Source organism: Amborella trichopoda, chromosome 6 (genome assembly GCF_054954075.1).
Source record: "Amborella trichopoda isolate Santa Cruz 75 chromosome 6, AtrichopodaSantaCruz75HAP2 v2.0, whole genome shotgun sequence".
NCBI lineage: Eukaryota > Viridiplantae > Streptophyta > Magnoliopsida > Amborellales > Amborellaceae > Amborella > Amborella trichopoda.
Window position 1 is genome coordinate 49947737 of NC_142341.1, and position 27334 is coordinate 49975070.

At 35.2% G+C, this 27334-nt stretch overlaps 2 protein-coding genes across 45 annotated transcripts; both read right to left on the bottom strand.

Moving 5' to 3' along the window:
* Positions 1-1841: 1841 nt before the first annotated feature.
* Positions 1842-5914, bottom strand: CR4 (crinkly4). The gene has a single exon (XM_006852054.4). It carries the CDS (start codon positions 5462-5464, stop codon positions 2621-2623), a length of 2844 nt encoding a protein of 947 aa, XP_006852116.3. The 5' UTR covers positions 5465-5914; the 3' UTR covers positions 1842-2620.
* An 11243-nt stretch (positions 5915-17157) lies between these two features.
* LOC110007899 (uncharacterized) lies at positions 17158-26004 on the bottom strand. 44 transcript variants are annotated; one of them, XR_016057185.1, is made up of 12 exons: positions 25649-26004; positions 24672-24835; positions 24038-24158; positions 23771-23958; positions 23324-23519; positions 22398-23194; positions 20701-20814; positions 19941-19978; positions 19630-19855; positions 18530-18918; positions 17556-17659; positions 17158-17425 (listed from the first exon to the last, which is right to left on the bottom strand). XR_016057185.1 is itself a non-coding variant. In XM_088869046.1 (10 exons), exons 3-10 carry the CDS (start codon positions 24804-24806, stop codon positions 17454-17456), a joined length of 1749 nt encoding a protein of 582 aa, XP_088725172.1. In that variant the 5' UTR covers positions 24807-24835; positions 25416-25496; positions 25590-25987; the 3' UTR covers positions 17158-17453. The 44 variants fall into 44 exon arrangements, 9 of the variants coding, with proteins under 9 accessions (XP_088725172.1, XP_088725173.1, XP_088725177.1 ...); XR_016057177.1 differs by lacking the exon at positions 18530-18918 and adding an exon at positions 25416-25496 and having other exon boundaries at positions 17158-17469; positions 25590-25989; XR_016057176.1 differs by having other exon boundaries at positions 17158-17659.
* Positions 26005-27334: the final 1330 nt, after the last annotated feature.

The following is a 27334-nucleotide window of genomic DNA, read 5'->3' on the forward strand; positions in this document are numbered from 1 at the left end:
AAACATGCTAGAATAATAATGGGAGACGTTGTGTGCCTCAGAGAAACCAAGAAAGAGAGAAACACTTTCTTATCTTGTCTAAATTTTGTTTCAATTAAAAATAAACCCCATTCAAGTTCCTAAGAACTCCCCCAATGCTGGTGGGTTACTATTATACCATCAAAATTGAGCTTGAAACAACCCATTAATGGTCAAGTGACCAAGTGCTTCTCAACACTTGACGACATCCAAGCGAAAAAGATTTGGAAGATTAAGCATAGCATCCACTCTAAAAATGCCAAATCCTTCCTTCCTCGGTAATAGCTGGCCAACTCCAAAGTAACTTGCTGATGTTTTGGAGAACTCTATCGAGGGAAACACCATCATCACCTGGGAGAGCCAGCTGAGTAGCAACTCACTCCCAGCTTACAAATTAAATTTTCAAAAATTGAATTAAATAGAGATCAACTAATCTTTAGAGGTTGATATCTAAGTGATCAAAACCTCCAAATCCATATTTTTTTCTTTTGAGAATAATAAATAGTGATTATTAAGTGGCTTCTAAAATTTGATTGACCAATGACCATTATAAAATCAATGAGAGAGAAGTTACAGGTAGGAAACATCCACATCTTTTCTCTCATTGATGTTAAGAAGCTCACGGGACTATATAGAGAGAAGATATTTATGGTATGATGGACTTATATTACCACATTCACATGTGGCATTATTGGTATGCGCAAAATCGAATGGGTTGATATTTTTAAACTTAATGGGTTAATTTTTTTGACAAATAAAATATGAAAAATAAAACATGAAATACATATTACAAGAACACAAAGATTTATGTGGTCCATCTTAGAAGACCTACATTTATGGGCACGGCAAACTGAAATCCACTATACCAATAACAGTTACATCAAAAATTTTGGAACAAACCTCGACAAAAATACAGTTTTACTGGTTCTTATTTTTCCCCTCTACAAAAAACTTTCTTCTCACAGTATTATTTATTTCTAAGTTGCCTGCATTTATCATTAATTTTCATGAATTCTTAATAAATTCTTCTCTTATCTTGTACCTACAAAACCCCATTACCTAGTCAGCACATCAATGAATACCACTCAAACATTCATCAAGTTGTAAAAAATAGGAAAAACACGAAACATCGGAGGAAGAGAAGAAGAAGAAAAATAATAATAAAATAAATAAATAAATAAAAGAGGTAAAACATGAAGCAAAATGGAAAAAAACAAAAAACAAAATAGATTTAGAAATGAAAAGCACGAGTGTGCCTATAGCGTGCTCCCATAGGAGCACACTGTACACTTGAATCGCAAAGGGACATGGTTTCTATGAATCTACGTAGAAATGTGTCGCCTCTTAAAAATCTATTTTTAAGATGGATTTTTTTATCTAATTTTTAAGGACATGTAATCTCTAACATGGAGATCATGAATATGAAAAAATAAATAAATTTTAAAAATTAAAAATAATAATTCTGTTAAAAAAACATTTGAACAATTAGTTTCAATTGTTTTTGGTTGGACCATCTATTTACAACCATCTTTAAAATGGATGCTTTACACCTTGTAGGCCGTATATATAGAAATGCAATCTATGAAACAATTTTCCATCACAAAAAACACTATTTTTTTTTAGCTAAATCAGTGGAGGAAAAGCCCCTGATCCATTTTCATTTATAGAACTCGAGAAAATACAACAAATATCTTTACAACCTTACAATAGGGAATTGTGTCATGAAGTAAAGACAGAAAATAAAATCCAGACGGTCTAGAACGCGCACAAAGTACTATATGAAATGCAAAGAGCATATAGGACTAAAATTTGCTGCACTCAGATTTGCATAAACAATTGGAAACACAGTAATGCATTCAAAGCCAAGTGTTTTAAGATATTAGTACACCAAATAAACACAATTAGTGTGGGAATTTGATAGGCGCAGTACATGGACCTCCAAAATTTTGTGAGATAAAAGCCGCCATGACTGAACCAACAAACTGATCTCACATTTACACCCATTGCTTCAAGAAAACAAAGAAAACCATCCCATTTCTCTCTCTCATGATTTGCCTTTCCAGATTTGATCAGTCATATGAGTCCCCAAAGCTTTCATCAGGTCAAGCCCATGACTGAACACATCACTTCTCTCTTCACCTTTAACCAATCTCCAAAGAGAGAGAGGTCCAAGCAATATCACCCATGTAGCACCCCATCTTGATCCCAGAAATTCTGATCAGAAAGCCACCATGACGGAAAGCAAATTAAGTGAGAGAGCAATGCATTCTGTCTCTCAAAATAGAAAAAACATCAACATTCTGAATCCAAAACACTTCCTCTCTATCAATGCACCCAATTCTCAAAACCAGAGGAAGAGAGATCTAAAACCCATTTCTCAACTTGCAAAGAGTATTATGACTGAAAGCATACCCATCTCACTCCACAATCACACCCAATCCTCTAGGGGAGAGAGAGAGAGAGAGAAACACACACAATAACTAGGAAAGAGAAAGAGGGAGATCCAACTGACTTCTCTCTAACCTCAAAAATTTAAAAATAGGATAGAGAGAAAGAGGGAGCTCCAACCCACTTTGCTCTCATCTCCCTTCTCTCTCTAACCTCAAAAATTATGCTGCAAAAAGAGCTCTTGCTGAGGTGAGGCAGGCGCAATCTCTTCCTCATCCAAACACCTCAACCCATCTCTCACTTCACTACAATTCTTCCCATCTCCATCTCCATCCGACCCTGAGGACTTCCTTCTCTGTGAAGAAGTAACACTTGGAAAAGTAATCCAAGAAGGAGCTCTAAACTCAAACCTTTGATCTTCATTATCAATTGTCTCTGAACTTCCTGACCTATTCGACGATCTTTGAGAGGCCTTCTTATGAAGCCTGCTACTCCCCAAAACAACCTCACTTGGCAATATCGGTTGCTCATTGCATGGACTTCCCATTAACAAAGCCAAGGCCCTTTCGAGCCCGGTTGTCACTTTCTCCATTGACGGCCTCTCTCTTCCTCTCATTCTCACGCATCGACTCGCTATGTTCGCTATTCTCCTCATTGCTTCCATCTCCACTGGTGGTCTCAAATTGGGGTCTAAGATTGCATTCAAATTACCAGCTTTTATCAAAGGAACAGCCCATTCCACTATGTTTCCATCCTCAAATTTCATATCAATGGCTTTTCTACCACTAATGAGCTCTAATAAAAGAACCCCAAATGAGTAAACATCTGATTTTGTGGTCAAGTAATGCAGCCTGTAATATTCAGGGTCTAGATAGCCTAATGTACCTGCGGGAAGCTCTGATAATGGTGAATTACTATCAGCTGGACCCAAAAGAGAGAGACCGAAATCTGCCACTCTTGCGTTGAATTCTTCATCGATCAATATGTTTGAGGACTTGATATCTCTGTGAATCACAGGTGGACAAGCATAGCCATGGAGATATTCGATTCCTCTTGCTGCTTGGACTGCAATGGTGACCCTTCTAACCCAATTTAGAGGCTCTTTTCTATTTCCATGGAGGTGTTCATGGAGAGAGCCATGAGCCATGTATTCATAGACCAAGAGCCTTTCTCCCCCTTCTTCACAATAGCCCAACAGGTTTAGAAGATGAGCATGGTTCAGTCTAGAGAGAAGGTCGAGCTCGGTGTGAAATTCCTTTGAGTTTTTCTTCACATCAGAAGCCATTATTGCTCGCTTCACTGCAACCACTGTTCCATCTTTGAGCACACCTTTGAACACACTTGAGAAGCTCCCTTTCCCAACAATGGATTCCTCTTTGAACCCACCTGTGGCTCTCTCTAGCTCTTCATAAGAGAAGGCCTGAGCCCTTCTGATCTTTAGCTCATCTAAATCAGGGCTAATTTTGATTGATTCCTTGCGAAAAGAACAGGTTTTCGTATTGGTTTTTGGCTCTATCGCCGAACAATTACACCTCTGCAACTTAATTCGAACATAAGCAACAGCAAGCAATGAAACAATGCTAACTAGTACTACAGCAATGGCTAGTTCAATGAAGAAAACGGGGGATTTTAGAGAGAGGAGAGCCCTGTTTCTCTCGTGTATTTGAAAAGAACAGGCAGAAAAACACTCAGGGGATGAACAAATCGAACAATTGAAGCCGCACCTTCGATCTGAGGCCTCAGTGCAAGGAAAAGACTGATACATACCAGAAGGGCAGCCATGGCTACAAGGTAAGCAGAGCTTATTAGGCTTGCATAGATCTATATCTGAGTTTTCATGGCGAAATGCATAGAAACCAGTACTACAAGTTTTCTCAGAGTAGCAGATTCCAGGGCTCACAGCCATGGGCAAATTGGTTGGAAAGCTCGAACCCCAGCAAACTGGCTGTAAGGTTGCAGAGGCCAAAACCCCACAGGTGAAGTAATCACCAGCTGCAAGAGCCAAAACCCTAATATTTGCAGGAACAGGGGTGCTAGTATCAAGTATGAAACCCCAACAAGAAACACCCTTATCCCTTGCTCTTAGACCACAAGAATGAAACCTACCACCCACTATGGAGATCATAGAATCAGTAGGAATTGATTCCATTTTGCCATTGTCAAGACTCAAGCTCCTACCCCAACAAAGAACCCTTGAAAGGGAGGCCATTAAAACACCACAAACATGGAATCCACCTGCTGAAATGGTTCTAAACCTCGAATTCTTTGGAATCAAGCTTATAACCCCACTCCCAGTCTCATCACCCCAACAAAAAGCAGTCTTATTCTCTCTAAAAAGACCACAATTGAACACTGAACCAGCTGTGATAGACCTCAAATCACCCTGAATATCATGAGTTGCAGTCATGTTATAGCCCCAACAATCCACTATAGAGCTCCTTTCCAATCTGTAACTGAAGCTTAAATTCAAGGATTCGAAGCTTTGAAAGCTTGAGATTGAGCTACCATTGAGAACGTGAGATGGGTTTTCTCTCAAAGCACATAAATGGTGGTCACCTGCACTGATCTCTGAGTAAGAAGCCATTGGAGCCGTTGGTTGAGGTACACCCATCTGAATATAGACATTGTTTCCCCAACAATAAGGTTGCTTTGACTCCATTAAAAGACCACAAACAAAGCCATCACCTGCTGTTAAGCCAGAAAATGGAATTCTAAATGGAGCTCCATAAACAACTGATGTATCAGAGCCATAGCAGCTCACAAGGTGAGAACCATCAGCATTTAGGCCACAAAGGCTTGGTCCATTCTCACCATAAGAGACAGCAAGGGATGACATGGATCCAAGGCCTGAAACTTGGCGGAATTCATAGAAAACCAGGAAGAGCAGGAGGAGAGAGTGAAGATTGGAGATTGAGAAAAAGTGGGTTCTTCTCTCTCTGGCTGTTGGGCCAGAAAGAGTGTAGCTTCTTCTCCTCCTCCTCTCTCTGGTTGGTCCCTTGGTGTTCATGACTGAGAGTTGAGATTCAAATGGAGGCGGGTTTCTTCGATGGATCTTCATGAGGAAGAATCACAGATGTAGAGAGAGAAAATGGGCTTTTTTTTTATTGCTTTTGGATCCAAAATTTGCTGTAGAAACCATGTAGGGAGGTGGGTTAACAGAGAGCATTGAATAGTGCATTAATGGCAGGCTTCTGAATCGGGGATGATTAGGTGGGAGGGAGTAAATGAGAATTTAATGCTCTTGTAATACCTGGATTTCTGAAAATTCTAATACACAAACAAAATTCTAGAGAGAGATAGACTTTTGTTCAAATGAGTTTTCTTTCTTCAGTACATGTTCCTCATTTCTGGTCTCTTGTCTGAGGTTCCTCGTTCTCGAAACATGAAATTTTGACTATGAACTGTAGAAGATTTTAAATTTTAAATTATGTATGCATGGATTTCTGAGAATTATTAACATAAATAGGAGAGAGAGAGAGAGAGAGATTTCTTGGATTTAGCATGTCTTCTATTGAATTGGATTTCAAATGGGTTTCATTCTTTATTTATGTTTGTTTGTTTGGTGTTCTTATTTTGTCTGTCATAAAAACTTCCTTGTTCTAGAATAGTGAAAATATTTGTATTTAATACTAATAAATTAAGAATGACGACAAAATGATAAACTTTTTAGTATTCTTGCCTGGGTTTCTGCAAACTCTTGGGCAACAAAAACCAAGAAAAAGACCGAGATTGGAGAGAGGGGGCTAGAGTGAGAGGGGGGATCAAGTTACCATTAAGGGAGAGATATAGAGAGAGAGACGGATCAAGTTACCATATAGAGAGAGAGAGAGAGAGGGATCAAGTTACCATAAAAGTGATAGACAAAGGGGGGGGTGGTTTGTAATTCTTTAGGCAGGTTTCTTTACTTTAATTGAAATGTATCTCTTAATTTCTTTATTTATTGAGTTTTTTTGTTGGTTGGGCTTATTTTGTATGTTCTAAAAAGCTTCCTTGTTCCTCAATTTTGTAATTCTTTAGTCAGGTTTCTTTACTTTAATTGAAATGTATCTCTTAATTTCTGTATTTATTGAGTTTTTTTGTTGGTTGGGCTTATTTTGTATGTTCTAGAAAGCTTCCTTGTTCCTCAATCATACAATTTTAATAATAACAAAAAATTTAATCAATACTAGTCACAAATTGGAAATTTTCTAAATATGCATTCCTCATCAAATTCTTCTGCAGAAAAATAGGTAGAGAGAGAAAGAGATACTGTTCAAGGAGAAAGAGAGAGAGTTCCATCTTGTGATGGTAGTTTTTTGTTGGGGGTAAATTCTTGTGATTGTGGTGGGGTTCCAACTTCTTTATTAAAGCTTAGTGACAAGAAGTGATTGAGATATTCTTAAATATTTTATAGGAAAACACAAAAGTAAATACCTACTAAGATATAAGGGAAAGAATCTGACTGGGAGTTGAACAAGATGTTCTCAAGTTTTCTTGACAGTGATTAAATTAGCTAGTGAGTGATAATCTTGGTTAATCTTGTTCACCATAAGTGGTAGAGATGACCTAAGTGTGTGGTGGATTTAGCCATTTTCATAATGACATGCAAAAGGGGGAGAAAGACCAATGAGAGATTTAAGGCATTTGACATAAATGGATTTTGAGAAAATTACCCGTATATCCCCATGTAATTAATGAATTATTAAAATCTCCCTCGAATTTTTAATATTACGCACATATCCTTTTTTCGATCTAATTTTTTGTTTCTAGTTTGCCCTCACTTTAGATGTTAAAAATCAAAGTCACTTAGGATTTGGGATTTCCAATGTCCGAATTCACAAGGTCACCTTATGACTTTGGATTTCCAATACCCGAAGTCACAAGGTCACCTCATTAAGATATTGGATTACCTTATGATTGTGTTATGACTTCGGAGTTCGGATATTGGAAAATATGCAATCATAAGGTAACTTTGTGACTTCGGGTTTTCAACATCCTAAATGAGGGTAAATTAGGAATAACAAAAATGGGATCAGAAAACGGATGTGTGCCTCGTATTTTAAAAATTGAGGAGGATTTTTGTAATTATAGAAATTATATAAGATATATAGGTAATCTCTCATGGATTTTTTAATGGGTGGAGTTTGTATAAGGCTGAGGCCGTAAACAGTGCACCTTCAAATCGTGTCGAAAAATGTCTTAGTATTGAAACCTTTGTGGTGGAGATCGAGCAGATATATAAACACTTGAAAATTTTGAAAATTAACGATCTAAAAAGTACATTAATATGTACTATTTTCAATACTTGAAATCAATTTTTTATCATGTTCATTCATCTTGAGGTCGAGATGATTGATTTGAGGATTTTTTAGCATCAAAACAACCTCTTCCAATGAATTTTTTAGGTGCCCCTTAATTTGATTGTTTAGGGCCTTACCATTATATAAACTTTTTCCTGTTTTTAATTTGCACTACTTCAATGTTAAAACTCCCCAGATTAGGCAATTGAACAACACCAAAAAATAGGGAATTGTTTATAAATGGGGGAAAGCAAATTTTCATTATTGATTATATGGATGTTTTGGTGGCATCATTTGGACAGGATTGCCGAAAGTCAGTCACCCTTGAATAGTGGACCACACCGAGTTGGGCCATTTTTCCCTCATGATTAGATAGAGGAGAAAAGGGCCCTATTCCTTGTTAATTGCTTAACTCGGGACTCTTATTTCATTTATGAATCACATGGACTAAATAACACACATCATAAGGTTTAGAATTACGGAAACCTTTTTTGTGGGACCAAAATACATATGGTGTAAATGAATGGACGATTAGAATAGCTTCAGTCATATTATCACAAGTTAGCTTCATAGCATCTGATTTCGATTGGCATCTCTGAGTGTATATCATACTTAATTTTTATTTTCTATTTTATATACCATTTTGACATGAAATTTAGGGTGTGCCTACTCCTCATAAAGGCATACCTAATAAAATTTTAAAAAAATACGTACCCTTATAAATTGTATGCATATTTTGGTCATTTTGGTTTATTAAAAATGTTTATAAAACTTTTTTATGTACACCCTATAAAGAGTTGGCATACCTCAAATTTCATGTCAATTTGATTTATAAAAAACTTAAAACTATTACCGAAGATGTCTCAGATGTCCATTGCAATCTGTTGAGAATAGCAATTATATATACTTTCAAGAAATTTTGTCAATATGTACTTAAGAAATGAACTATTTAACGTTATACCAATATATTTTGTTTTTAAATCCCATCAAAAGATGTATAATCATGAGCAGAAATGGTTGAAAATAAGTACAATAGTAAATAATTAATAAATCATGTGTATTTTGATCAATTCCCCTATGTTTTAAACGTCCGTGGTGCTGTATAAAAAGGTTTCTTTAAAATTAAGCATACAAAACCTTTCAACTAATAAGGGGAAGGGGGTTAGAGCATTGGTGGTTAGGCGGGGCTGATGCCTCAATGTAATGACCCACCCTCCAGCAATACCATTAACACATAAAAATAAAATTAAAATTAAAAAAAAACAAACTTCTGTTTACTAATAAATATTCTTTTTGAAAACATTCGGCCATTCCACATTAATGAAAAGATTACTCCTACCTAATAATATTTTTAGAGCAAGAGCAGGATCATTTACTATCCAAAAACAAAGGTACACATTAAATTAGGGATCTTATAAGCACATGCATGTGTCGTGCGTAGGGTGTGTATTCCTTGTACATTTTTTATCTATTTGTTAACCCTGTTTTGGACCTGACCAAGACCCAAACTTGACATATGGGCTCGAGGGCATACACCTGACACAGATTGGTCCAAGTTGCACTCAAACCTAGCTGGATCCAGATCTATTGGACCCAGACCTAACGCAATGGGTATAGATCTAGAGCTAGGGCTGAGAATGGGTCGGATCGGGTCTAGATCCATTAGGATCCGGATTTGATCGGATCCAGAATATTCGAATCTAGTTCTGAAACGTATGCATGGTATCAAATCCGGATCCCGGCCCATTTGGATGCAAACAATTATTTTAGAGATTTATTTTATAATATAAAATAATATATAACAAAAAAATACTATATCAGTGATTTCGCTTACCCTCATCACCGTCTAAAGTTCACCGCACGGTAACGATTGTCCGGTAGTGTTTCATTTTTTATTTTTTTACAAATCGGAATGACCTTAAATTTGGAGCATGCGTTTATAAAAAATAGGTGAATCTACGAAAAATATCAAAAAAATATTTTACATGAAAAAAATTGACCAAAATACCCCCGAAATGTTTCGAAGTTATTTTGGTCAATTTATTTTTCGTGAATTATTTTTCTATTATGTTCGTCTCACGAAGATGTACACACGCTCCAAATTTCAGATCATTCCGATTTGTAAAAAAAAATAAAAAATGAGACACTATCGGAAAATCGTGACCATACGATGAACTTTGGAAGGTGATTAGGGTAGGCGAAATCACTGTTCATTTTCACCTATAGGCGTTTTGTAGTATATATATATATATATATATATATATATATATATATATATATATATAACCCTCCCACACTTGTAGAATCCCAAATGATCACCATTAAATTTTGACACAGATCTCTATAAAAGTTATTATATGGGTGTGAGATAACTTTTCTAAATATCTGTGTCAAAATTTAATGGTGGTCACATGGGTGTAGGAGAGTCTCATAATATATATATATATATTGGGGTCCTACTCACATGGGTGTGGGAGGGTCTCATAGTGTGTGTGTGTGTATATATATATATATATATATATATATATATATATATATATATATATATATATATATATATATATATATATGGGCTCTAAACAATCAAATTAGAGCCTACCTTCAAATAGTGTCGAGAAATGTGGTTTCAATACTAGAAATCTTTGCTAGCCTTAAATTATATTTTTGTTTTTATTTATAAAGTTTTAAACTTAAAAATAGTATAGATCAACAGATATATGAAAACTTAAAAATCTTGAAAATTGACGGTCCAAAAATGCGTTACAAAATACACTATTTTCAAAACTTGAAATCCATTTTTTTCTTATATCCATTCATCTTGGTATCAAGATGATCAATTTGAAGATATTTGAGGATCAAAACAACCGCTTCTAGTAAATATTTTGAGGTAGGCTCAAATTTGATTGTTTAGAGCCTCAGCTCTATATATATATATATATATATATATATATATATATATATATATATGGAAAAAGATTATATTAGCCCACTCGCTCATGCCTCTGATAGAGAAAAAGATTATATGAGCTCCTGTGGGTGTCAGTACTGCGTAATAAAAAAAAAAAAAAACTTTCAAACACTCATCGTGTGTGGGATGGCATCTTGGCCATCCAAACAAGCCACTTTAATCAAGGCCGTTTGGCGCACCTTAGAGGCATGAGCAAGCGGGTTAATATAATCTTTATATATATATATATATATATATATATATTAATAATAAGGCCATATCCAAATTAGATCCACCTGTATCCAGTTCTGATCCAAATTAGAATTATTATTCGGATCCAAATTTTAGATCCGAATCCCTCATCAAATCCAAATCTTGGATCAATACGGATCCAAATAGGGTCCGAAATTCGCATTTCAGATCCAAACCGGGTAAATTCTAACCCCTTTTAAAGCCTACACCCATATCCAATTTGGGTCGACCAGTCCCGCAACTCTACTAGGTACAAACCGTCATCAACCTATATTCTTGATAAGAAATGTCATGGAATAGCGTAGATTCTTATGTACCAAGGAAAAAGTTCATATAAGGTTGCAACCTAATACCATAGAAGAAAGATGCACCTCAAAAATCTAATAAAAAAAGAGTTTCAAAATTGGAAAACCTTTTAATTGATCATCTTAACCTCGAAATATATGGATAAAAAGAAAATAAAGAATTTAAGTCTTAAAAATAGTATATCTTGTAACCAGTTATCTGGACCGTCTATTTTCAAGTTTTTAAGTATTTATAGATTTCCTCAATCGTTATCTTTTTTAAAATTGAAATTTTTTAATTAAGATTACACATGAATTTTCAATCAATCGTAAGGTTTTTGACATTGGAACTACATCTTGAAACAAAATTTAAAAGTACGCTTTACTTGTACACAGTAAAGTGGGTGCCTTGTACAAACAAACCTCAACAAATTATTCGGATAGGATCATGTGAATGTTGAGGCATAGAAAAATTGAAGTTTCACCCCAATTGCTCAAAATAGCAAGATCAATCCTTCTCATACGAAATGGACCAAGACGTTAGCTTGCTTTCTACGCCTTTCAACACACTCCATTGACTACTTTAAACATCGAGTCCCAATCATGTAGGGCTATCAAAAACACTTTTTTTTTTTCTCTATGTAAATTCAAATATACATTTGGATAATTTCTTATAATAAGCATATGTCAATAACAACCTCTCATTCATTATCTAAATTTAACATCTGTTAACCTCTCATTTTCATAAAGTTGCAACCTTAAACAATCCATTTAAGGCGTACCTTCAACTTTTATCGTATATATATAATTTTGATGTAGAATATAATTAAGATTATCTTAATATCTAATTTCAAATATAATTATAAAATTTTAAAATATTAAAATCAAGTAGATCTATAAACATATAAAAATCTTGAAAATGGATGGTCTAAATAATGTTTTGTGAGATGTACCATTTATGGGGCTCAAAATCCTTTTTTTTTCATAGTCGTACACCTCGATGTCGAGATGAGTAATTAGAGGATTTTTCAACATTAAAACAATCTTTACCAATGGAGTTTTGAGGTGCATCCATAGTTCTACATTTTAAGGTTGCAACCTTATATAAACTTTTCCCTTTGTTTATTACCAAATTTAGTTTTTACAAATAAAATAGAGGGAATAAATAATAGTTAGATAACATAAAATATGTAAAATAATTGTGCAATATAAGTTAAAAATACATATACCTAAGTCGTATGTTCATTTATTTTAGAAATGATTGAAATTAAAGAAAGATAACTAAACATGAAAAATAAAATAAAAATTATATAACTAGAAATGACTAAAAATTAAAAGCTAAAAAATAATATAAAGAGAATAACTAAAACTTAGAAGTTAAAAGGTAATATATTTATATTTTACTTAGATTAAATATTTTGAAAATAATTTTCATCTAATTTTTAAAGGAGGCATCATGCACCAGACATATCATTAGCTATTAAAGAATAATTAGGCAGGGAGCCGGACCTACAATGCAGCTTAAGCACCAACTTAGTTGCTACTTAGCCTTCATTTGCAACCGGAAACAAGAAAAGCACGTGTACCGTGGGCTATAGCTGTTTAAGTTTTTGGCAAATTTGAAAAAGGCAACAAATAACAATATAAGTTGGGAATATAAGTAAAACTCATGGGCAAGCTTTCTATACTTCCTTTACAACATAAAATTTATGCACTTCCCCTTATCCAACCATCTATTCTGAATGAAAGGTTAAGATTGCCTCAATCACAATATCACGTCTCTATATTATTTTATTTTTAATTTTTTTCTACAAACTATTTTAACACCAAATTTTGTACCTCCAATCCTCTAGTAAACTCGCACTAGCAAAAAATATAAAAAACATATTTTCAATAAAATAAAATGACCAAAATACCTCTGAAAGTTTAAAAGGTATTTTGATCATTATAATTTATCGAAAAAATATTTTTAATATTTTTCATAGGTGCGCCCCAATGAGAAGATGGCATTTACCAAATTTCATACTCATACAATTTTTATAAATAAAAAAAACTAAAAATAAAATACTTTGAGATATCGAATCTAAGATCAAACGATGAGTGGCTCTATTGATCAAAATTGGACGGTTGAATGATAGGGGAAGCATAGATCTTCTATGATGTAAGAGAAGTATAAAAACTTTTCCCAAAACTTTTACTTATTGGAAAAACTTTATATAAGATTGCAACTTTACTTTTTCTTAAAGAGATAGAGTTACAGTATTGTAAAACTTCCATTTTATTATCACTATAGATATAATATTAGGGATTGTATGCAATGAGACCATTTCTCTTTATTGCAATGAGGTCACAATCATCTAATCGCGAGAATTTAGGCATGTCATCAATATGTGATAAAATAAGAGAGAGTAGAGTACAAAGTCCAAATTAGTTCAAGTGGAAGGATTGGAAAGGCTACGGGATAGACCCAAAATGACGTGGTTGGCTGTAGTCCGAAAAGATATGGGAAGTTATAGCCTCACTGAGGATATGGTCATTAATAGAGCAAAATGAAAAATCAGAATTCATGTAACCGACTCCAATTAATTGGAAAAATGTTAAAATGATGATGATGATGATGACAGCGAGATCAAAATCATTTCTACTTATTAAATGTCAAATTGTATAGTTTGAGCTAGTCACAAAGTTTGAGAAAGCAAAAAAATTAACTGAGTCTTTTTTATGATAATTTTACAACCATCCAATTTAAAATCTAAGAGATAAGAGTGATTGTGACTTCTTTATACAAAAAGTAAACGATATACTTTGAGATAATATTAAACTAAAAAACGTATAAATAACAAAATGCTACTCCAAATCTCCTCCATCCAATCCAAATCGGTATGGCAACATTAACCTACACACATTGTCTATGGGTATCATACATACAGGGTACCCATGATCTCCACCGCCTGCTCTGTATGGTTTTGTCCAAATGGGTCCTACAACAAACAAATGGGGTCATGATGGTATCCGCTAATCGTATTTGAGACAGGTTACCACAACATTCCCAAACTTTTATATGTGACAATTCCCAGCTATCTTACGTGAATTTATAGCTTGAGTTACAATATTAGACGTTAGCCTTGAGTATATGATCTTGTTGGATGGCTTGGAGCATTTGATTTTTTAAAAAAAATTTACAAATCATTTTGGGATGAAATTTAGGGCTTCTCTCCTCTCATAGAGATGCACTTAATAAAATTTAAAAAAAAAAATATTTAAAATAATAAATGACCAAAATACCCATAAAATGTATAAATGAACTTTGGTTATTTTATTTTATCAAAAACATTTTTTTGGGTGTAGCCTTGGAAGGCCGCTGTTTTTATCTCAATATTTATTAGAAAAAATTAAAAATAAACATGTGTTTGACATGACATTATGACTAATGGCCAGGAATAGCAATTATACATATTTTATAGGCATTGCGCACAGCGAGACCATTTATCTTTTGTATTTGGAAGTCACAATCATTTTTTTCCCTTAAATTTCAAAATAGGTGATTGTAAGAGTGTCATTAAATAGACTCAAAGTTCTAAAAAAAAAATATATCTAACTTCGTGACTTACTCCAAGCTATCCAATTTGACATCTAATGGGTGAGAAAGATTATGACCTCTATGTACAAAAAATAAATGGTCTCTTTATAAACAATCCTTATTTTATATGTGGGTAGTGCTACAATTTTACACTAAAGACAATTATATTTCCTTTCTATTTTTGTAGATTGGATGAGAGATTACATACCATGTATACATTAAAAAAAAAATGCATCTAATATTTTTTATTTTTTTAAGGAAAAAACCTATATCAGGTTACAACGGTATACTATTAAAGTAAGGTGTACCATAAAATCCAGTGAAAAAGAGTGTTCTAAAGTTGGAAGACCTTCCAACTGATAATTTTGACCTAGAGATGTATGATATAAACCAAAAAAAAAAAAATCAAGTCCTAAAAATTGTTCATCCCGTAACAAATTTATCTGGGCCGCCTATTTTTAAGATTTTGAATTGTTTATAGATAGGCTCAATATGTACTATTTGAAATTTTAAATCACATAATTAAGATTCAACATGGGTTTTCAAGCCATCCAAAGATTCCCAATATTGAATCTACATCTTCCGTCAAAATTTAGAGATGTCTTACATATATGGTATACAGTGGGCACCTTATACAAACCTCACCTTTTTTCCTGATTCCCCAATACATGGAAATGTATTGGCTTTTCCCCCTTTTCTCATATTTGGTGCTTCAGCACCTGTCAATCCTGGGATGTAATGTTGCAATAGTACCTTATCTCCCATTGTACTTACATTGGTTTCGAGTGCCATTGAGATCTCCAGTGTCTTCTCCTAACTCTAAAATGATGACCAAGACACCCATATACTGGGTTTTACCATTGTTGAGAAAAGGTCGGATCGGGTCCGGATCCATTAGGATGTATGTTCATTGTTTACTATCTGTTTGTGATTTTTCATATGAAGACATTTTAAAGGCCACACATTAAAAGTTCAACAACTGCATGCAAAGAAGCTATGTACGAGGAAGGAAGGTTTCTTTTCTTTTGCAGTGTTTTGGGCACTTTAGTGGTTTGTTGATAAACAGGTTTATAAAAGCCCTCCACACTTGAATATTAGAGCAGACCAAAGTAGGCCATTTTTCACTCTCAATTTTGCAGAGGAAAAAAAGGTACCCTGTTCTCAAATTTTAGTCTACCAAACAGGGTTTAAATGTGTTATCATTTTGACATTTCTGTTTTTTCTTGTACACTTTTGAAATAGATCCCTCCAAAAGGAACAGAACATCATCATACACCACAAGTTGTCTATGGTATACTATAATTTGTGTACAGGCATACTGCTTGAGCATCCACCATTATTCCTGATGACGGACGGCTAAGACTACTGATGAAGGACAATCCGCCAGCTACAGTCAACACCACTAGTGAAATTGTATGCCCCGCCAAAAAATTATGGGTGTAAACACGCTAGGTCCCCATTAGACTGGGTACTAGTTGGATCCAGACCCAACCTTGACCCGGGTAAGTCCAGGTCCAGGTCACCAAACGTAGACAGGACCCACGAGATCCAATATCCAGGTCCAAGCCCAAACACGGGTTGGGTCAACCCAATTGCCACCTTATAAAACAATTTCTCCTTAGCTCGTCTTTCAAAAAGGTGAATATGTACCCTCCATGTTTCTTAAAAGAGAAACACTTCTAATAAAAGAAAAACATTTGGACTTAACCTTGGGGCAAATGAGCACTTACTAAGTATGTTTTTTTTTCTTCCTTTCTTGTATTTTTTTTTTTTGTGAGAATTTTTTTTTTTTTTTTTTTTTTGACAAGATTACATAGGAATAGAACTTGAGACGTTAGGCTATGAAAACCCAGCCTTTACCATCTTGACCAAAGCCTGATTCCTTGAGAAAGTAAATTGTTATCCTCTGCTTTCTCCCAATAAGTTGAATCAGCTCACTAAAAGACGTGTTATTCTACATATAAAAAAAATATTATAATAAGACCATTTACTTTTGATACAAAAAGGTCACAACCTCTGTTGACCATTAGATATGAAATCAAGTGATTGGAGATGTATCATTGATATGCCACAAAGTCCCAAATATATTTTCTTGCATACTGCAACACACTTTTATGAATTAGATTTGACATCCAATGGCTGAGAGTGAATGTGACCTCCTTGTTCCAAAAGTAAACAGTATACAATCCCCTAAAATAATATGCCTGCCTAAAACTCATGTATTCACAAATCTATAGTGCTAAAAATTGTTCTAACATTTTCTTGTGAAACTTACCGAATTGTTTAACTCTTTATCAAGGAAATATACAGCCGACCATCCCCCACTGCTCAAAAGCCCACCAGCTTTACTCAGAGAACATGAAGCCACCCAATGCAATGAATCATACCACATTTCGATCTGATCACTTGTAGGCCAAATGACAAATTCATTGAAAAATAAAAGCATGTCCGAGGGATATGAATTACCCATGATACACATGCTGATAGTGGTAAGCTTGAAACACTAATGGAGCACGAATCCCCACCTCGAGGTGGTTTATATCAATGTTAACTAATAGGCAAAAACCATCAACATCATCTGTTCATCTTCATTACCACCACCACCATCATGATCATGACCAGTGTATTAATGCGCAGCAAGTTGAATGAGTCACCTGAGTCAACTCGCCTCAAGATCCTGGTGAGTCCCATGGAAACATCATGCATCATAATCGTGGTGTCCTAAGGTCACAAACGGCACCATATTGGAATGCCTGCAAAAAAAGGAACATTCCATCGATGACACGACAATTAGTTGTAACCCTTACCTATGCACATTCTACATGGACTTGTATTGCACAATCCACCCAGGTACACCCAGATAACGTCCTCCAAATTGGAAATGTTGATAAGTACATTACTTTGGGTCTCACTGTCAGATGAAAGAAGATTAGAATACAGTAAATATAACGAACCCAATAATTGTAAAGGTCTATCAAGAAAACTACCAATTTGAAGATTCAATATGTCTTACTGGTAACTCAAAGGATATAATAATAGATTAATGTGTTATGACACTGATCAGGGAAATGTGCAAATCATCAAAGAGAAATTAAAATGATCCATGAGGTATGTAAATGGAAAGTAGATGCACAAGAAGCTCTATATGGATGTCACCATGAATGGGTTTTTTGCACCTATCTAGAAAATGAGCCAATATGGTAAGTGTGAACCACACAGTTTGACGCATCCCTAAAGGAATATAGGCAAAATCAACCATGCTTTCTAGTAGATCCGGTGAAAAATAATAGCAAATCTATAAAGAAAATATGACAAAAAAGACCCAAATTCCAACTTTATTGTGAATCAATTAATTTCTTCACGCACACACTCACTCACACACACACACAAAGAGAGAGAGGGAGAGAGACCCAAAGAAAGTGAGATTTCCTTCAGTAGTATGTCGATATTCATACATGGTGGAACAGATTTTTCAGCATATATGGGGTGCTTTATGGTTCAGTTTAAAATCTAAAATTAGAAAAAAAAAATATATGTAAAATGATGTTCCTTTGTGAACCTAGTATATTTCTGATGTACATCATGATGCTTGCTAACCATGCATAGATGAAATAATTATTAGCAGACAAGATCGACAAGCTTTCTAACAATGCCTAGATGAAATATTATTAGCAGATAAGATCAACAAGAAATCACATGCATTCAAAGTACCCTTCAACTCTATTATTAGCAAACAAGATCAACAAGAAATCACATGCATTCAAAGTACCCTTCAACTCACCTTCGGAATGAGAGGGCTTGGCCCACTCTAGTATTTTTTGCATATAAAGATTTATCGCACAGTAGTTGGAATTGCATCTTACAAATCACAGGTTCATAAGGGCACGAGAGACCAGGGTCCTTTCCATGTTAGCACCATCATGAATTTGTTATACAGACTAGATATGGCAACTCAACTGATGATCCCTGCTCTATCATATGTTGGCTCTAATATAGTCTGAGCACTAAGCAGAGACCGACTGCTCAGTCTAATGAAGAGCTAGCATATCAAGCCACAGCCAACACTATTTCCGATCCTTCAGTTACAATATCTTCATGGTCTTGGTGCTTCAGTTTGAGATCTTTTACTTCATAAAGGTGTGTCAATCCAGTAGTCATTTGATTAAGGGCCTGTTCAGACGTTTGCATTAGACCCCAACGAGGTGAAATTATGTGTTGATCCTTATCAGTTGCTTAGTGCTGCGCACATATCCACAGTAAAACTACAGATTCATGCAGAGAAACAGCACATACTGTGGACAAAGGGTACATGTTTAAAAAGTTCCTTTTCTACTATAGGCATTTAAAACCCCCGCATGATGGGCTTGAAGGCACCATTAATTTTTCCTCCTAATATTAATTCGACAGAGATATCTTTTCCTTCCCCAATATTCAACGTGCATTAGTTTTTCCTCCTAATCTCAATTCGACAGAAATATATTTTTCCTCCCCAATATACAACATGCACATAAATTTACGTTAAAGAAAAAAAAAGGAACTCTTAAGCCACTCGATGCTCACATGACACACCACAAGTGTCCCAAAGTCTAGGACAACCATAAGGAGTTTGTGTAGCCGCATTACAGCAGCCAGAGCCTTCACATATAGGAAAATACCAGGTGAGATGCACAAAAGGCATCAAAACTTATGGAGCCACAATATAGCTCCCATGGCAACCCATACAATTTGAACCAATCTATTCATAAAATAACAGCAACTGCGTTTAACTAAATCCACCCTTGATCAAATATGCGACTTCCTTAGTCAACCATGAACCAACATAAAATGCTTACAAATCAATTTTTTGCGAACAAAATTAATAAAAATGAAAGGCTGACAGACCTTGGGAACCAGCCGCATGGATCTTCGTCGAGGTGTAACTGCCATGTTCTGAGTGGAAACTCTTGCCAGATTCTTCAGACTTCTTAAATTCTTCGGAGTTGTAGCATCATCCTGACTATTATGATGGTCCATGATATCAGTCTGCTTAGTATGCAGCTCTTCTAAGCATTCTGAACTGCGAGCTCTTTTACTAGCCTTATCTGAAGAGGTGTGCAAGTGTGCATTTCTGAGAACAAAAAATAATTAAAAGATCATTAAATGAAGCTTGAAAGAAAACAAACATGAGAATGACTTTGCGAATTAGAATGTACCCTGAGATCTGATTCTCACCAAATGGAGCCTTGATAACCTAGAAACAGGAAGCATAAAATTTAGCCGTTTATTATAAGCATCAACACAATTATGATATTATCCACCTAATAAAATCAGCCTCACGCACTCATGAAAAATCTACTACATAAATCATATCATCCAGTAACAAAAATGTTGAAGCAGGCATTTCACCTTAAACATGATGCAATTGAAAGAATAGTAATTTGATACAAAATATAAGACCATTTAACATTAAAAGTAAAGATAAGAAGAAACAAATGTCTCTGCGCAAAGCAACTCGCCACAAAAAGAGAAAACATTTCCTAATTACATTTGTCCACAGCACAGAAGAGACAATATGTTCTTAGTGGAAAAAAAAAAGAAAAAGAAGTTAATTTTTGCAGGTATGTTACATTTATGTTGTGCACAAGTAGGTTAACCAGGGGTCAACCTTGGATGTTGTGTTGAGGGCCTCAACACCTTAACCGCCAAGCAGAGCCCAAACCCAAGAGCTTCTTTTTTTTTTTTTTTCTTGTGCCCTCCCGTGCCCTCCCCCCATCTATCCCAACAAATTATTATGCACTCGAGGAATTGAACACTTGACCTCGCACACCCCAAGTAACAACCATGCAACCAGATCAAAGACCAAGATAGACAGTTTTATGACAATGCAAATAACATCATGTCCATGTCATCAATAGCAGTGAGCATAAACAGCCAATAATCAAAGAGAATGGAGTCAGAAGAGAATCAACGTACAGTGTTTCTTCACTTCACAAGTCAGAATTCTTCTTTTTCCCCTCAATTGATGACAACATGGGATCATCTATCCATTTGAATCCCCAAAAGACAAACCTCGGCACTCCAGGATCCCTAACCAAGAACAAAGATTGCTCAACTCACCCCTTAGCCAACAAATAAGCAAATTAATTGCCTCCTTATTGCAATGAATGATAACTACTAAAAAAATAATAACGCTAAGTGCCCCCTAGTTCCGATAGGATAGTCTTTATCTAGTTTCAACTCTCAGGTTTGCCACACCACATCCATCAGTCACAAAAGTTCCCCCCAACAGAAACAAACACAATACCACATCCTTGGAGCTCCCATTCCCAACAGATGCATGATGTGGAAATCTAGAGCTGAATCAGTGAAGCATCAATTTCTACATTGCAACACAGCCATCAAGGTATGATACAATGTAGTAAATGAACTATGCTTGAAACCATTGAAGACTTATTCTCGAAATAATATACCCCGATGCCACCAATGCTAAGGATCATTCTATGAGAAGTAACTAAAGATGCACTCTGTGGTCCATGTGGGTAGAAGGAAGGGCAGGATGTTAGAATCAGAGGAACATTTAGTTGAATGATGAATGATAAGATAAAGGCAACCGCGATTTAGGGGTCAAGGGCAAGAAGCAAAGTTCTGGGGTCACTTTATTCCAAAGTTTGACAAACCCAAGATTACTTTTGCCAGTTCAAGTTAAGCTTTATAAACATGAAATGCATGACTACTACATCTCCATATCCTTTTCAAGGGAATAAACTACTTCAAGAACATGATAAATCATCTTTTGTAACCTATTTAAGGTCCCTTACCAGCCAACCCTCCAGGAACATCATAGGACCTATCATTCCAAATTAATTTTTCATGATCAATCCTGTGCTCCACCATGAACATTCTTTCAAGATGTTCCATATCATAACCAATCATTCTAGCCAACCTCAAGTCCCTCCACAAAACCACAGGGATTCTACGAAAGGCCTAAGGCCCAAACCCACCCCAAGAAACATTTAAAGCCTGTATAAGAAATCTTAAATAAAGACAAGACTAGGTGCCTCCACAGAGACTTCTAATTACTTCAGAGATTATTGGTTTTGGATTTGGGTGTCTAAAGTTTGGAGAACCAAAAACCTCATTTAAAAATAAAAAAATATTAGTATTAACTATATTCCCATTTTTTATTTTTCATTTTCTCTTAACTGTTGTAATGTACTTCAACTTATAATTTAATACATGTGACACCTTTCTGACCTTATAGGATAAAGTGACATAAACTGTCATTCAATCTAGAGAGGACCAAAGCAGGCTGCATTCACCTTTAGTCTAGCTTTTTAAATTCTTGTTTTAAGATAAATAATTTTGAAATGCATTTCAACATAGCATCACATACCACAGCATAGAAAGAAGTAGCATATCATCATAGTGCAGCACTTACTTTCAAAAGTCAAAACAGTTAGAAGAATCCATTATAGTTTTCAATCTGATTATGGATTTATCAAGCCTAAAAAAGAATACAAAATAATTTTCAGTTCAGACATTACTCTCATTGCCTATAAAGAGTCTGTCAAAGTTACTCTCAGACCTTGCAACGGTCAGAACCTCTACCATTAGAAGCATCCTCTAAGTAAATAAATTAAAATAGAAAGTAAAAGCAAAAGAAATCATACATCTTCTTCAGGTAATGCACGTGATTCACTATATGCATCATTGGTGGCACCGGATGATATACCCTTGGGCTGATCATTTGCTGCTTCTATCATCTCAGGCACTTTATGTTCACTTAACAAGGAATCTTTGGCTTCTATTCTTTCAGGCGCTTTGTTTCCAAATGCCAAGGAATTACCGTGCACACTGTTTGGCTTTTCAAGATTACAGGTGCTGGATACGATTGATTTTTCATGAAGACCAACTGATAAGCGTTTGTTTGAATTCTCTCGATCAATGCCAGAAGTAATGGGAAGTTGACACTCAAGGAAATTCACACCTGAGTCTCTAACAGAATCTAAGTTTTGGTCATTCCCAGGTACATAAGCATTATTTACTGTTGTCTCAAAAGAAGCCACTGAATTCGGGGGCTTATCTTTGCCCTTGCTTGAAACAATAGAAGACATGAAAACCTTTTCTCTATCACACTCAGGTACATAGGGCATTGGTTTCATTTGATTGTACTCCAAAGCCCCAAATGTTCCTAAAGAAGTTCCAATTGATGTTAATGAGGAGCTATCAATAATTCTCTGGTCTAATGTTTTCCCATCACCACTGCCATGGCAAATGTCTTCTAAATTTCTTGGCTCATGAGCCCAGGGCTTGTGGTAGTGCATTTGCTGATAAATGTGCACTTCATCCTTTAACTTCTTAATCCAGTCTGCTGGGCTTGAGTTAAGATCAACATAGAGGTTGATTCCCTCCTCAGACCTGACAAAGAATTGGAAAGACCCTTGACACCCTTCAACAGATTGATCATCTGAAAAAACAAAACATCAGCACTCAGTCCCAAAATACTCTCTAGATGGGGTCAATTGTTTTTAAATGAAAATCGACAAATTTGAGAAAATGTTATAGCGTTTCCTAGGTAGTAATTTAATATACTTACGTACACCTTGTGTGCTTTCATCATCCTTTTTACCCGCAGATTGATTTCCTCCATAAATGTCTTGGGTATCACGTGCTTGGACAGGTTGTATACCTTCGTGTATACAGGCATTACGACTGAAGACTGAACCAGAGCCACCTCTTGTGTTGGTATCAGCAAAATTTGCAGGAGCCAAGTTTTGGGTGACCCTTTCTATCTGCAAGAGAAAAGTAAATATATTGATGTATACTAAGAACTAGTTGTTAACATGCTTCTTGATTAACTACAAATAATAGAGAAAACACAGAAGCACAAACCATGGAACAGGAACAATAAATGTGGAAAAAACAAATGTAACGATAAAAGCATATATCCTAATGGAAAAAACAAGTGCAACACTAAAAGCATATATCCTAATGGGCACGTGCGCACACACACATTCTTATGTGCATGCATATGAAGTCATACCTGATTAGAAGGTTCAAGACACTCCCTTAAGGCACTTCTCTCAAACTGGTTTACAAAACCATTATTCCTCTCATTGTGATGCTCTTTGCCTTGGACGGAGTTAAAGGAACCAGATATACTAGGATCCATAGCCTCAAGTCTTTTTTTGGATGTCCCTACAGTATCTTGCACATTTCCATTGCAATCAACTGCAAGAAGAAAATAATGAGCAGTTCAGGACCATGTGTAGTGTGAATATGTGCAAAATAAACCCCTAATCATATGTACCTTCGTTGTTTTCTTTAAAGAAGCTCAATGGAGCTTTAACACTCAACTCCTGTGTTTTAATAGGTCTCTCTTCTATTGGATTCTTTGTACATGAATCTCCTCGCACATCGTGCTCCTTTTCCTGTGACATTAATGTATAACATACAACTTTTTCTCGGATTACAGAACTAAAAGGTTTACATCAAAATTGAAGAAGTAATAATCTTATAAATTACATATACAATGGGAAACATAGATAACATGATACTTTGAACCCAAAGCTATACAGAAAAAAGTTAAAAACCTAGGCAAGCCAAGCTAGTACAAAACTAGCCAAAAACAGGAAAAAGTATGCCATCCTTCATGTGGCCCTCCATTCTCTCATGCCCTATTTTACCTAATGTACATATAACCAAGGCACAAACAACACCACATGCATTCTATTTTGAGTCCAGGGAATAAAATCACAAATTAGAGCTCGTGGCACTTTATCCTAAGCTGAAGCTCAATTAAAAGAATACAGGCTTTGCCATAATTGATAGTAAGGTCCCATAACAGCTCACCCTAAAACTTTTAACTTCTTAGAAACAAATAAATAATAAAACTTACAATAAAATGAATAACTAATAAATCTAATCAACAATATCAGCATTACCTTGAAAAGTGAAATAAGTGACTCTGCCATATAAGACTGTGATCTATTTGCAGGAAGACCATGCTTCTTGCATAGACTTTGAAGTTCTCTGCGAGAGAGGTTGAGATAGAAATCTTCTTCGTCGGGACTCCCCATCAGCTATCAACAAACCAACCCAACAGCTACTGCAAGAAAAATCAAACCCAATAAAAAAAGAACTCTAAATTTTAAAGAATGGTAAGCATATTCCAAATTTAGCATTTCCAATTTTAGAAAATTTAAAAAGAGAATATTCCAATTTAAACATTTCTACAATTAGTACAAGCCCTAACACCCCTTTTCCAAACAGTTTAAATATTCATAGCTCGGACCCACCAAAAAGGGACAATTGATTAAGAGTTAAAGTGTCATGGGATTGATAACCCTGCAACCATAGAACATATGCTTTGCAATATTTGCAAGATTTGCAAGTTATAGAATGAATAAATTTGCACCAAAAAGGGAGTTATTAGCCATCTGAACTGCGCCCATCTTTCTCTATAAAATTTTATAAGACGAAACTGAGGGGGCTCCCTCAAATATAACACATGCATCAAAAGAGGAGATATATAGAGAGGAGTGATATAGATATTCTCCAAAATGGGTGCCCTGAGAGAGAGAAAGAGCACAAAAACCAAAAACATTAAAACGGCTATCCATCAATACACAGAAGCAACACCATTCAAGCAAATAAACAACATGGGGAAGAATAGCTGAGATGGGTACCACTCCAAATCTGAAAACTCTTCAAGTAATTGAGGAAAACAATAGCAGAGATGGTTTGCTAAGAGATTGGTGATGGGGAGTCTGCGAAAAAGAATGGGATGCAGAGTTGAAATAACAAAGAAATATTCAATAGAGAGAGAGAGAGAGAGAGAGAGATAGGGAGAGAGAGATTACCTGAGGTTGGGTGGAAGCTGAAGATAATTATTTGAGAGAGAGAAAGAGAGAGCGCGCACCAGAAGGATGATAGTTGTTTGTTCCACTTGCATAAAGTGACAGATTGAAACCCCAATTTGATTCTCACAAAGAAGCGCCAAATGAAGTTCAGACCATGGCTTCTTGTTTGTCCCCAAAGAATTTAATGAATGAAGAGAGAGAAAGAGAGATAGAGATGTCCGTGCGTCCAAGAGAAGCGGGAAATAACGCGTGAGCTGGTGTCCAGAGAGAGAGAGAGAGAGAGAGGCGCCAAAAAGAGAGTTCGAGGAGAGAGAAAGTTAGAGAGAGAGAGGTGTGTCCGTGCATCCAAGAGTAGCGGCAAACATGGTGTGATCTGGTTGTCCGAAAACTGAAAAATACAAGAGAGATAGTGAAGGAAGTGTACTTTACACTCTGTAGAAATAAATACTTCATCCACGAACCGTCGATATCAAGGAAGCACGGTTAGGAAGAAACTAGATTAGCGGTGGTCAGAGCAGAGAAAATAGCTATTTTTTATTGAGATAAAATAGCGGTGGTAAATTAGAAAATCAGCAGTGTGGAAAATAGCTGAAAGAGAGAAAGATGGGTGAAATTGAGAGAAATTTACTCTAATATTTCCTAAATTACAAGTATTTAAATTTTTAAAATATTCGCTATTATTTCATACACATTTTTCTACTTTTTTTATTTTTCCAAACTACCCTTGCCTGAAGGCCTGAAGTTCTTGAAACCTCAACTTGAACTTAAAATAATAGATATTTGGGGAAAATATCACCAAACTTCCCCTTAAATTTACACCAAACTTTAGTGACTTATCCAAATATGCTTCCCCAATAATGATAACAACTAATTTCATAATAGCTTTTTTTAAGGGAAAAGTTTATATAGATCTTACGCTTTAAACGATCAAATTAGAGACTACCTCAAAAATTTTACTAGAAAGAGGTTGTTTTGATGTTCAAATATACTCAAATTGATCATCTCGATATCAAGATGCATGGACACGAGAAAAAATTGGATTTCAAGTATTGGAAATAGTGCGTCTTGTAACACATTTTAGGACCGTCAATTTTCAAGATTTTCAAGTGTTTATAGATCTGCTCGATATATAGTATTTTATAAACTTTAAATTTTATAATTAAAGATGAAAATATATTTTAAGGCTACCACAAAAATTTCTAATATTAAAACTATATTTTTCGATACTATTTGAAGGTGGGCTCTAATTTGTTTAGAACCCCATCTCTATACAAATCGCATCTTTTTTTTAATATTGCCAAACAATAATAAAGAATGACCATTTTACCTTCCACTTATTAGTGATTTTAAGTTAGTGAGGTTTATATAAGGTGTACCTCTAAATGTTTGAAACGTGTAGAAGTTCATATTAAAAATCTGAAACGTTAGTCATAAATAGTTTTAAAAACCATAAAAGCTTGCCAAGAATACGAAAGTTCTAAAGAGTGGTGTCCTATTTTTGTAGAAAAGCTGACAAATTTGAAGAGCATAAAAGTTCATAAATAACATTGCAATTGTTTGTAAAAAAAAAAAAACTTTACCTTACAACCAGCATCCTACTTCGGTAGAAAATATATCTTTATCGTTTTAGAATATTTTATAACTCGTAATAAAATGTGAAGAAATTGGTCATAAATACAAGCTTTTTTTTCATAAATTCATAAATATCATAAATACAAGCTTTTTTTTCTTTTTTTTTGGTAATT

Excerpts from the sequence above, each read along its gene's own strand:
- CR4 (XM_006852054.4), bottom strand. The coding sequence starts at position 5,464 with ATGAAGATCCATCGAAGAAACCCGCCTCCATTTGAATCTCAACTCTCA.
- LOC110007899 (XM_088869047.1), bottom strand. The coding sequence starts at position 24,806 with ATGGGGAGTCCCGACGAAGAAGATTTCTATCTCAACCTCTCTCGCAGA. Across the intron at positions 24,159-24,671 it reads CACTTATTTCACTTTTCAAG|GAAAAGGAGCACGATGTGCG; the intron begins GTAATGCTGATA and ends TTAATGTCACAG. Across the intron at positions 19,856-19,940 it reads GGTGAGAATCAGATCTCAGG|AAATGCACACTTGCACACCT; the intron begins GTACATTCTAAT and ends TTTTGTTCTCAG.